We start from the raw sequence: 12,962 nt of genomic DNA, 5'->3' as shown, positions 1-12,962 counted from the left end.
TGTGTTATTCCCTTGTATAAAAAGGTTATTGCCAAAGCAACTCCGACTGGCACCTTCCTCAATCAAGAAGTAGATTTACCAGAGTACGATGGTACTGATCCAGGGGAGATCCCTAAGTATGTCCCCCTCAAGAGAGTAGACAAAACCCCCCATTCTCAGATGATGCTAAGAGATTTAGTTTAGGGACAGTGGGAGAACTCCATGTGAGGTTAGTGAAGGGTTCAGCTGCCTGGAGGCCTCTCGCTAGGGGAGAGTTTCTGAGGTGTCTGGATGAAGAAATCCACCTCCCCTTTCCCATCACATGGACAGTCTCAAAGGATCTTTCTTTAAGGGAAAAACTTAGTGTTTAGGGGGGATTGTCAAGGTGAAAATATATTTTCTTATATACCTTTGTACTTTTATATATCTTATAGTGTGAAACAATAAGTTTTTCCTATCTGCTAGCTAATGCAAATGTAATTGTATTAAAGATGGCTGCCAGTGTTCATTCTTCATTTCAGTTTAGAATGTGAAGAGTTAAGTTTCATTTCTCTTGAAAAAGATAACTCTGGAATGTGAAGAAAGAAGTAGCCATCGGAGATGTCCTGACGAATCAGAGAGAGAGACTGAGCACTAGATGTATGCTGCTTAAACTCCGCCTAATGCATTCCTTTTTCCTAAACAATAGTACTGTGTATTCAAAAATAAAGTAGTTGCTGTAACTGCTCTGGACACAGGTGAACGCAAGAGCATCAGCAAAGATTGAATCAGCTACATGTCTGAATCATTTCTTTTTTCCGGTACCAGATGCCTTGCACACATATTAATTTGGAATGACTGGTGAATGAGGGTATATTGTCGTTTACGACCCCGACAATAGTATTTCATAGTTAGAAAGTGTGTCAATCTACAGAAGTAAGCTTGCAATGTAAATATGTCTTTGTTTTGCAACGTTCAAGTGTCTTCACCTCCCATAAAGGGAAGCATTGTTATATTATCCTGTTTTACAGCATTCCAAAAATTTTGTATCTCTTTTTGCTAATGTATTGTTGTTTTCTTTTCCCAGCCCGGGAGTGCTGAATTTAATGGGAATGGGGGGGAAAGAGTGCAGCGCCCCAGACTCCTGGTCGTTGCAGTAATGTCGTTCCACCACCAGGGGGAGTGATGTTACGTCTGAGGGTAATAAAGGAGATCTTCCTACCAGGTATCACAAAACATACACCACACTTCACACTCTACTCCACCAGGGGGAGCCTTGCTCCTATCTAGTAGGGCACTCCTCACAGAAGGGTAAAACTGGTGGTTTGGATAGAAAGTTAGACAGACGCTGCCTGGGTTTGACCCAGTGAGTTCCTGTCAGGCAGACAGGGGGAGGAGGAGGAACATCTGAGCTGCAGACAGAGGTCCCTGTCAGGGGTGGGATCCTGACAGAGGCCTAGCGGGACAGAAAGACACTGAGCTGCACCTGCCCCACGTGCGGCAGCATCCTAAGAAAGGACACGAAGAGAACTGTGTTGTAAAGGGTGAGAAACGAAGTCACAGCACAAGGAGAAAACACCGGGAGGAGTTCTGCCCTGTAAAGGCTACCTCCTTCTGAGGCGCGTAGCCGGAACACCGAGGGAGTAATTGACCCTAGGCTTTACTTCAGAGACTGGCAGGACAGTCAATTCCAAGTTGGCTGCCCAACCTTAATACCTAAGAAGACACGGAGGCAATTTGTGGGAGAAGGGCGTCACTAGGGTCCCTATAAACAAGCCTCAGGCCATCAGTCATACGGGTTTGTCCTATCCACACCATTTGGGGACAGAGAGGAAGACATCTAGAACATCTACAAAAGTTGTGAGGACCTCACCGAGTTGCTCAGCAGGGAGGTATTACAACACACAGGCGCTAGTAGGAAGGCTACTGATTTCCACCTGGATAAGGGGACTCTGGATTTGCCTTCGGACCGGCCGGACTCTGCCTACCCTGTGATTCGGTGCCTTGGACTGTGGATGTTGAAGCCTTCAGTAAAGGTAAAGAGACTGCAACCTTGTGTCCTCGTTATTCACTGCGCCTTACATCGTCCGCCATCATCATCTATACTGCTGGGAAGCCCTGGGGACATACTTCACCTGGGGGAAGGTATACCATCTAGCTGCCATAACATCACCCCAGCAGACCCCTAAGCAGCGTCGGTCACCCTGACCGAATACCACAGGTGGCGTCACGAACTCTCCCCCTTTAAAGACCTTTCCCATCCAATTAACGAACGTCCCCCTAGGGCCACGGACCGGGTCAGCCACCGTGACATCCCCGCAGAACACTGAAGGACCCGGTGCCGAGTACCCCATTGCCCTAACCTGGGGGGCGATCCATATATACACGACACGCTGACCCTCGCAGCATGTATATAGATGATCCAGGGTGATGGCGCACTAACCCCCAGTAGAGGTATATAGATACATACACAACACGCTGACCCCTGCTGCTGCAATATAAATGATCCAGGATGATGCCGCATTTGCCCCTGGTAGAGGTAGATAGACAATATACACGACACGCTGACCCCGGCTGCAGTTATATAGATGATCCAGGATGATGGCGCATTAACCCGCAGTAGAGGTATATAATAATAATCTTAATATAGCGCCAACATATTCCGCAGCGCTTTACAGTTTAACTGTTTCAAACACAACAGTCATAGGTAACAACGTTAAACAATACAGTAATTAAAGCACAATAAGCCGCCCCTGGTCATGAGAGCTTACAATCTACAATGAGGTGGGGGAGATACAAAGTACAGGTGTGTATTTACAATGATGTCTTAAGGTACCGTCACATTAAGCGACGCTGCAGCGATAGCGACAGCGATGCCGATCGCTGCAGCGTCGCTGTTTGGTCGCTGGAGAGCTGTCACACAGACCGCTCTCCAGCGACCAACGATGCCGAGGTCCCCGGGTAACCAGGGTAAGCATCGGGTTGCTAAGCGCAGGGCCGCGCTTAGTAACCCGATGTTTACCCTGGTTACCAGCGTAAAAGTTAAAAAAACAAACAGCACATACTCACCAGCACGTCCCCCAGCCTCTGCTTCCTGACACTGACTGAGCTCCGGCCCTAACAGCACAGCGGTGACGTCACCGCTGTGCTTTCACTTTCAGTTTAGGGCCGGCGCTCAGTCAGTGTCAGGAAGCAGAGGCTGGGGGACGCGCTGGTGAGTATGTGCTGTTTGTTTTTTTAACTTTTACGCTGGTAACCAGGGTAAACATCGGGTTACTAAGCGCGGCCCTGCGCTTAGTAACCCGATGTTTACCCTGGTTACCAGTGTAAAATATCGCTGGTATCCTTGCTTTTGCTGTCAAACACGGCGATACACGGCGACCTAGCGACCAAATAAAGTGCAGACCTTCTAGCAGCGACCAGCAATTTCACAGCGGGATCCAGATCGCTGCTGCGTGTCAAATTCAGCGATATCGCTATCCAGGTCGCTGCAACGTCACGGATCGCTGGCGATATCGCCTAGTGTGACGGTACCTTTAATGATGGTCCGGCCATCTTCAGGGGGTGGGGGGTAGATGGAGATAGTGAATGGGCTACACACAAACATAAAATGACTGATTAGTGAACGGGATAGGCCGCTCTGAACAAATGTGTTTTGAAGGAGTGCCTAAAACTATGCAAATTGTGGATGGTCCTAATATCTTGGGGTAGAGCGTTCCAGAGGATTGGCGCAGCACGGGAGAAGTCTTGGAGTCGGGAGTGGGAGGTACGGATTAGTGCAGAGATTAGTCGAAAGTTGTTTACAGAGCGCAGTGGTCGGCTAGGCCGATAGACAGAAATGAGGGAGGAGATGTAAGGAGATGCCGCACTGTGGAGAGCTTTGTGGGTGAGAACAAGTACTTTGAATTGTATCCTGTAATGAATGGGCAGCCAGTGTAATGACTGGCGAAGAGCGGACACGTCCGAGTAATCATTATCCAGATGGACGACCCTGGCTGCTGCATTAAGGATAGACTGCAGAGGGGAAAGTCGAGTAAGGGGGAGGCCAATTAATAGAGCATTGCAGTAGTCCAGGCGGGAGTGGATCAGGGTGACAGTGAGGGTTTGTGTTGTTTCCATGGTGAGAAAAGGGCGGATTCTAGAGATGTTCTTTAGGTGTAAGCGGCACGAGCGGGCAAGAGATTGTATGTGGGAGGTGAAGGAGAGATCGGAGTCAAACATAACACCCAGACAACGCGCCTGCTGCCGGGGTGTTATTATGGTGCCACCCACGGAGAGGGAAACGTCAGGTTTAGGGAGGTTAGTAGATGGTGGGAGCAGAAGTTCAGTTTTGGAGAGGTTGAGTTTCAGATAGAGAGCGGACATGATGTCGGAGACTGCAGACAGGCAGTCAGTGGCGTTCTGTAGTACAGCGGGGGTAAGGTCAGGGGATGACGTGTATAGTTGTGTGTCATCAGCATAAAGATGGTACTGAAAGCCAAATCTGCTGATGGTCTGTCCAATTGGGGCCGTGTAGAGGGAGAAGAGAAGGGGGCCAAGGACTGAGCCCTGAGGTACCCCGACAGTGAGAGGAAGAGGAGATGAAGTGGAGCCAGAGAACAGAACACTGAAGGAGCGGTCAGAAAGATAGGAAGAGAACCAGGAGAGAGCAGTGTCCTTAATGCCTAGTGACTGGAGCCTAGAGAGTAGGAGAGGGTGGTCAACAGTGTCGAAAGCTGCAGAGAGGTCGAGGAGAATGAGCAGAGTGATCGCCGTTATATTTTGCTGTCAGAAGGTCGTTGGTCACCTTGATGAGTGCAGATTCTGTCGAATGTAGGGGGCGGAAGCCGGACTGTGAAGGGTCTAGGAGGGAATGAGTGGAGAGGTAATGGGTAAGGCGGGAGTAGACTAGGCGCTCCAAGAGTTTAGAGATGAAGGGGAGATTGGAGACTGGTCCGTATTTATTTGTGCAGGATGGGTCGAGGGCGGGTTTCTTTAGTAATGGAGTAATGATAGAGTGTTTGAAGGAGGAGGGGAAAATGCCTGAGAGTGAGAGATTAAAGATTTTAGTTAGGTGAGTTGTGACGACTGGAGAGAGAGACTGGAGGAGATGTGAGGGAATGGGGTCAATAGTCATGTAGTCGGATGAGAAGAAGAGAGGAGCTTGGAGACTTCCTCTTCTGTGATGGGATTGAATGTGGAGAGTGAGCCAGGGCTGTTTTACTCTGTCCTTGGAGGTTCTGAGGGTGAGGGGTGCTACTTGGTCAAGGGTGCTTCTAAGAGTGTCATTGTAGTGGTGTACAGCCAGATCAGGACAGGAAAAAGTTTGGGGACAATGATGAGTGTAGGGAGTCTGAAAGTGCGTGAGGATTCATAGCATGTAGAATTCTGAGTGTGTGGTAGGTAGGAGAGTGCTGGGGTGGGCGAGGAATTGTGAGCGTGAAGGAGAGAATGTTGTGGTCAGAGAGGGGAAGTGGTGAGTTATCTAGGTAAGAGATTGAACAGAGCCGGACAAAGACCAGATCCAGGGTGTTACCGTCTTTGTGTGTCTCAGAGGTTGAGAGCTGCGAGAGGCCGAGCGAAGTGGTTAGTGATAGAAGCTGGGACGCAGATGTGGAAGTGGGGCTGTTGATGGGGATGTGAAGTCTCCCAGGATAAGGGTTGAAAGTTCTGAGGACAAAGTGCAGCAGCGAGGCTGAGAAATGGTCCAGGAAGTGGGTGGGCGAGCCTGGGGGGCGATATATGACCGCTACTCTGAGGGAGAGGGGACGAGAGAGCCTGATGGTGTGGACCTCAAAAGAAGAGAATTAGAGTGACAACTGGGGGGATGACCCGGAAGGAGCATTGTGGGGACAGGAGTAAGCCGACTCCGCCACCATGTTTCTTTGTGGGTCTCGGGGAATGGAAGAATTGTAAGCCACCATGGGAAATGGCAGGAGACAGTGTCAGAATCCTGAATCCAGGTTTCAGTGAGGGACAACAGATTCAGAGTTGTTCAGAAAGTAGTTGTGCAGGAAAGGAAGCTTGTTACATACTGACCGTGGATTCCAAAGGGCACAATTGAAAGAGAGAGGTGAGGGAGTGCAAGTAATATTAATAAGGTTAGTATAGTTTTGATATGAGGTAGGGTAGCAGTTGAGGTTGTGGGATGGTGGACCAGGGTTGGGGGAGATGTCTCCCAAAATCAGTAGGAGTAAGAAGATAAAAAGCAAGTCTTTTTTGGAAGAGTATGATGTTTTTTGTGCAGTGTGTTTGGGGAAGATGGGCTGAGGTTTTTCAGGAAGGTGAGAAGTGCATGGAAGCTGTACATGGGAGAGGGAAGGAGAGGGGCTGATGTGTTTGAGTCATGATGGAGGGGGATTGGGCGGTGAATGTGGATGGCAAGAGAACACAGGAGGATACGAATATAGCACATGGATAGAAGGGAGAGCAGAGTGTGGGTTACCTGACTCCTGCCCTGACTAACTGCCATGGAGTATCTACCCTTTAGCTTGATGCTTGGCTAATGCGATGCTTTGCTGAATGTGTGCGACCCCACACATGCGTGCACCCCTAAGAATGAATCTAAATTTATAGGTCCCCAGTGCAGGGAGGGGAGAGCGGGATTATGGGAGCTGATTAATTATAAATTAGGGACAGCTGCTCAACACATCCTGGTGTGGAGGTGATCAAAGACGCAGCCATGATTACATCTCGATACTATAGCACCTCTGCTGAGATAAACATCTACAGAGATCCCCCCTGGAGCTACAACAGTCAGCACTGGGAACCATGTAACTGATGAATTCTAGCAAAGGAGTTGAATGACGATTACCATTCAGGCTGCTTGCTGAGATTGAATAGAGTAAAAAGACATGCAGGCTATTTCAGTGAAATGATTACCATTCCGGCTACAGTATATATAGACGACATACACGACACGCTGACCCCCCCCCCCGGCTGCAGGTATATAGATGATCCAGGATGATGCCGCACTAACCCCCAGTAGAGGTATCTAGATGAAATACACGACACGCTGACCCCCGTTGCAGGTATATAGATGATCCAGGACGATGCTGCAATAACCCCCAGTAGAGGTTTATAGACGACATACATGACACGCTGACCTCCCCGCTGTAGGTATATAGATGATCCAGGACGATGCCGCAATAACCCCCAGTAGAGGTATATAGACGACATACATGACACGCTGACCCCCGTTGCAGGTATATAATGATCCAGGACGATGCTGCATTAACCCCCGGTACAGATATATAGACGAAATGCTGAACCCCCCGGCTGCAGGTATATAGATGATCCAGGATGATGCCACATTAACTCCCAGTAGAGGTATATAGATGACATACACGACACGCTGACCCCCCCGCTGCAGGTATATAGATGATCCAGGATGATGCCGCACTAACCCCAGTAGAGGTATATAGATGAAATACACGACACACTGACCCCCGGTTGCAGGTATATAGATGATCCAGGATGATGCCGCACTAACCCCCAGTAGAGGTATATAGATGACATACACGACACGCTGACCCCCCCGGCTGCAGGTATATAGATGATCCAAGATGATGCCGCATTAACCCCCAGTAGAGGTATATAGACGACATACACGACACACTGACCCCCGCTGCAGGTATATAGATGATCCAGGATGATGCTGCATTAACCCCCAGAAGAGGTATATAGATGACATACATGACGCGCTGACCCCCCCGCTGCAGGTATATAGATGATCCAGGATGATGCAGCATTAACCCCCAGTAGAGGTATATAGATGACATACACGACACGCTGACCCCCCCGCTGCAGGTATATAGATGATCCAGGATGATGCCGCATTAACCCCCAGAAGAGGTATATAGATGACATACACGACACGCTGACCCCCCCGCTGCAGGTATATAGATGATCCAGGATGATGCCGCATTAACCCCCAGTAGAGGTATATAGATGACATACACGACACGCTGACCCCCCCCCGGCTGCAGGTATATAGATGATCCAAGATGATGCCGCATTAACCCCCAGTAGAGGTATATAGATGACATACACGACACGCTGACCCCCCCGGCTGCAGGTATATAGATGATCCAAGATGATGCCACATTAACCCCCAGTAGAGGTATATAGATGACATACACGACACGCTGACCCCCCGGCTGCAGGTATATAGATGATCCAAGATGATGCCGCATTAACCCCCAGTCGAGGTATATAGATGACATACACGACACGCTGACCCCCCCGGCTGCAGGTATATAGATGATCCAGGATGATGCCGCATTAACCCCCAGTAGAGGTATATAGATGACATACACGACACGCTGACCCCCGTTGCAGGTATATAGATGATCCAGGATGATGCTGCATTAACCCCCAGTAGAGGTATATAGATGACATACACGACACGCTGACCCCCTGGCTGCAGGTATATAGATGATCCAGGATGATGCCGCATTAACCCCCAGTAGAGGTATATAGATGACATACACGACACGCTGACCCCCGTTGCAGGTATATAGATGATCCAGGATGATGCTGCATTAACCCCCAGTAGAGGTATATAGATGACATACACGACACGCTGACCCCCTGGCTGCAGGTATATAGATGATCCAGGATGATGCCGCATTAACCCCCAGTAGAGGTATATAGATGACATACACGACACGCTGACCCCCGTTGCAGGTATATAGATGATCCAGGATGATGCTGCATTAACCCCCAGTAGAGGTATATAGACGACATACACGACACGCTGACCCCCGTTGCAGGTATATAGATGATCCAGGATGATGCCGCATTAACCCCCAGTAGAGGTATATAGATGACATACACGACACGCTGACCCCCCCGCTGCAGGTATATAGATGATCCAGGATGATGCCGCATTAACCCCCAGAAGAGGTATATAGATGACATACACGACACGCTGACCCCCCCCGGCTGCAGGTATATAGATGATCCAAGATGATGCCGCATTAACCCCCAGTAGAGGTATATAGATGACATACACGACACGCTGACCCCCCCGGCTGCAGGTATATAGATGATGCAAGATGATGCCGCATTAACCCCCAGTAGAGGTATATAGATGACATACACGACACGCTGACCCCCCGGCTGCAGGTATATAGATGATCCAAGATGATGCCGCATTAACCCCCAGTCGAGGTATATAGATGACATACACGACACGCTGACCCCCCCCGGCTGCAGGTATATAGATGATCCAGGATGATGCCGCATTAACCCCCAGTAGAGGTATATAGATGACATACACGACACGCTGACCCCCGTTGCAGGTATATAGATGATCCAGGATGATGCTGCATTAACCCCCAGTAGAGGTATATAGATGACATACACGACACGCTGACCCCCTGGCTGCAGGTATATAGATGATCCAGGATGATGCCGCATTAACCCCCAGTAGAGGTATATAGATGACATACACGACACGCTGACCCCCGTTGCAGGTATATAGATGATCCAGGATGATGCTGCATTAACCCCCAGTAGAGGTATATAGACGACATACACGACACGCTGACCCCCGTTGCAGGTATATAGATGATCCAGGATGATGCCGCATTAACCCCCAGTAGAGGTATATAGATGACATACACGACACGCTGACCCCCGTTGCAGGTATATAGATGATCCAGGATGATGCCGCACTAACCCCCAGTAGAGGTATATAGACGACATACATGACACGCTGACCCCCGTTGCAGGTATATAGATGATCCAGGATGATGCTGCATTAACCCCCAGTAGAGGTATATAGACGACATACATGACACGCTGACCCCCGTTGCAGGTATATAGATGATCCAGGATGATGCTGCATTAACCCCCAGTAGAGGTATATAGGCGACATACACGACACGCTGACCCCCGTTGCAGGTATATAGATGATCCAGGATGATGCTGCATTAACCCCCAGTAGAGGTATATAGATGACATACACGACACGCTGACCCCGTTGCAGGTATATAGATGATCCAGGATGATGCCGCACTAACCCCCAGTAGAGGTATATAGACGACATACACGACACGCTGACCCCCGTTGCAGGTATATAGATGATCCAGGATGATGCCGCATTAACCCCCAGTAGAGGTATATAGATGACATACACGACACGCTGACCCCGTTGCAGGTATATAGATGATCCAGGATGATGCTGCATTAACCCCCAGTAGAGGTATATAGGCGACATACACGACACGCTGACCCCCGTTGCAGGTATATAGATGATCCAGGATGATGCCGCATTAACCCCCAGTAGAGGTATATAGACGACATACACGACACGCTGACCCCCGTTGCAGGTATATAGATGATCCAGGATGATGCTGCATTAACCCCCAGTAGAGGTATATAGATGACATACACGACACGCTGACCCCGTTGCAGGTATATAGATGATCCAGGATGATGCTGCATTAACCCCCAGTAGAGGTATATAGGCGACATACACGACACGCTGACCCCCGTTGCAGGTATATAGATGATCCAGGATGCTGCATTAACCCCCAGTAGAGGTATATAGGCGACATACACGACACGCTGACCCCCGTTGCAGGTATATAGATGATCCAGGATGATGCCGCATTAACCCCCAGTAGAGGTATATAGACGACATACACGACACGCTGACCCCCGTTGCAGGTATATAGATGATCCAGGATGATGCCGCATTAACCCCCAGTAGAGGTATATAGATGACATACACGACACGCTGACCCCCCGGCTGGAGGTATATAGATGATCCAGGATGATGCCGCATTAACCCCCAGAAGAGGTATATAGATGACATACATGACGCGCTGACCCCCCCTGCTGCAGGTATATAGATGATCCAGGATGATGCCGCACTAACCCCCAGTAGAGGTATATAGATGACATACACGACACGCTGACCCCCGTTGCAGGTATATAGTTGATCCAGGATGATGCCGCACTAACCCCCAGTAGAGGTATATAGATGACATACACGACACGCTGACCCCCGTTGCAGGTATATAGATGATCCAGGATGATGCCGCACTAACCCCCTTTAGAGGTATATAGATGACATACACGACACGCTGACCCCCCCGGCTGCAGGTATATAGATAACACACTCTTGAAACTGATCTATAGAGGTCATAGTATTCTCACTGATACACTGTAACAAGCTGGAATCAAGGCTTTACGGTTTTCAGGTGAAGTTTATTTCTCTAGAAATATCTATTCTGGCACAAATTACATATTTACATTCGAGTTGCTCCATCATGAGAATTGGCCTCCGGGCGACAGTTGCGCCTTCCTGCCTCCGCAGGGCTGATGATGTGGCGCCACCTGGGGTTCACTATTGGAATAGATACACGTGCAATGCATTATGGGTTTGCGGCTGGGGATAATGTGCTGATAGAAAAGAGAAAAAAAATCCATCCAGCAAAAGGTCCATAAAAGTCTCATTCATTGAAGGTCCAATAAAAATCCTTCCAGTCCCTGAAGTCTACATCTTTACTGATTGCACCGCACATACTGGTGACCGCAGTACACGAATCCTCCCCCCCGCTGTGACACGGGGTCTCCACAGCCCCTTATTGCTCTAATCTTCGGGACATTATCAGACGGACACAAGTTATAACAGCAGCTGGAAGGTTCATTTCAGGGAGGACCGGCTGGGAACAGCTTCATGGCAGGGAATATCATCGAGAGATCGCTTCTTGAAGGCGACGCTGCAGGCAGTCAGGTGGTCTCTGATTGGACAGTGCAAGAATGTGACCACACGTCCTCATCAGACGCATGCTGAGAACAGTAGTCCTTCACACTGGCCAATCGTAACACTGAGGCACGATCTGTCACTTCCTATCAAGCTGAAATGTGGAGATCTCAGGGGCCCGTCCATGCAAAGAAGGGCCACAGGCATAATGTGTGCTGTGTGGGGATGGGAGCAAAAATGACGGATGAGGGCGGCTGTCGGAGATGTTGATGGATCTCAGTGGATGACAGATGCCAAGAGAAGATGACGGACCTCACACAGTGAAGACGGACGCCCGTGGCTAAAGACGGACGCCTGTGAACCAAAACAGATCTTCGTGGCGGATATCAGATCCTCGCGGATGAAGACCGATCTCAGATCTTCTCAGATAATGATGGTTCTCAATGACTAGTCTTGGATCCTCGTGGATGAGGACAGACCTCAGTGGCTGATATCATTCATGAGGATCCGAGATCAGCCACTGAGATCTGTCATCATCCACGAGGATCCAAGATTAGTCATTGAGAACCATCATTACCTGCTCCGAGATTAGACGGATCTCAATGACTAATGTTAGATCCTCGTGGCTGATGATGGATCTCAGTGGCTGATCTCTGATTCTCGTGGCTGATGACTGATTTCAGTGGCTGATCTCGGATCCTTGTGGCTGATGACGGATCTGAATGACTAATCTCAGATTCTTGTGGATGACGGATTTCAGTGGCTGATCTCGGATCATTGTGGCTGATGACGGATCTCAGTGGCTGATCTCTGATTCTCGTAGATGATGACGGATCTCAGTGGCTGATCTCGGATCCTCGTGGCTGAAGATGGATCTCAGTGGCTGATCTTGGATCCTCGTGGATGATGACGGATCTATGATACGTCTATGAGCTATGGAATTATCCGGATATGAACCTGTACTAGACGATGACAGAACAGCGCGGTTTCCTGCGATTCGTATCATCCACGTCTCCCCGAGCTGAGTGCAGCTCCGGCCCTCACGTCGCTTCTCCTGCCGCCTGACTTGCGTGCTGCTGCGATATGGACGACGTCACGTCTGTGTCTGACTCTCGGGTGAAGATGACGGCGTCTCCACTGACATTGATGAGACACTGTGCCTGAGAGAGAAGGAAAAATCAGGACAAAAGATGAACCCCACATTGAAGGTCACATTCAGAATTACAGGGGTACTCTCCCTGCTTCATACCTAGACAGGATGTCTAACATTTGGCGAGCAGGCTTACTGACATGAGCATAAACAGCA

The 12,962-nt window shown here is 49.3% G+C and overlaps 1 protein-coding gene across 9 annotated transcripts in view; it reads right to left on the bottom strand.

Annotated features, from left to right (window-relative positions):
* Positions 1 to 11,136: 11,136 nt before the first annotated feature.
* Positions 11,137 to 12,962, bottom strand: part of C2CD5 (C2 calcium dependent domain containing 5) — a 72,860-nt gene continuing 71,034 nt past the window's right edge. For all 9 annotated transcript variants that reach the window (XM_077267209.1, XM_077267210.1, XM_077267216.1 and 6 more), the window contains one exon: positions 11,137 to 12,816. In XM_077267209.1, the coding sequence (XP_077123324.1) occupies positions 12,697 to 12,816 (120 nt within the window). In that variant the 3' untranslated portion in view covers positions 11,137 to 12,696. The remainder of the gene's footprint in view (positions 12,817 to 12,962) is intronic.

This window comes from Ranitomeya variabilis, chromosome 5, assembly GCF_051348905.1.
Source record: "Ranitomeya variabilis isolate aRanVar5 chromosome 5, aRanVar5.hap1, whole genome shotgun sequence".
NCBI classification, from domain to species: domain Eukaryota; kingdom Metazoa; phylum Chordata; class Amphibia; order Anura; family Dendrobatidae; genus Ranitomeya; species Ranitomeya variabilis.
The sequence above is the reverse complement of the archived record's forward strand: the minus strand, read 5'-3'. Positions and strand labels throughout refer to the sequence as shown.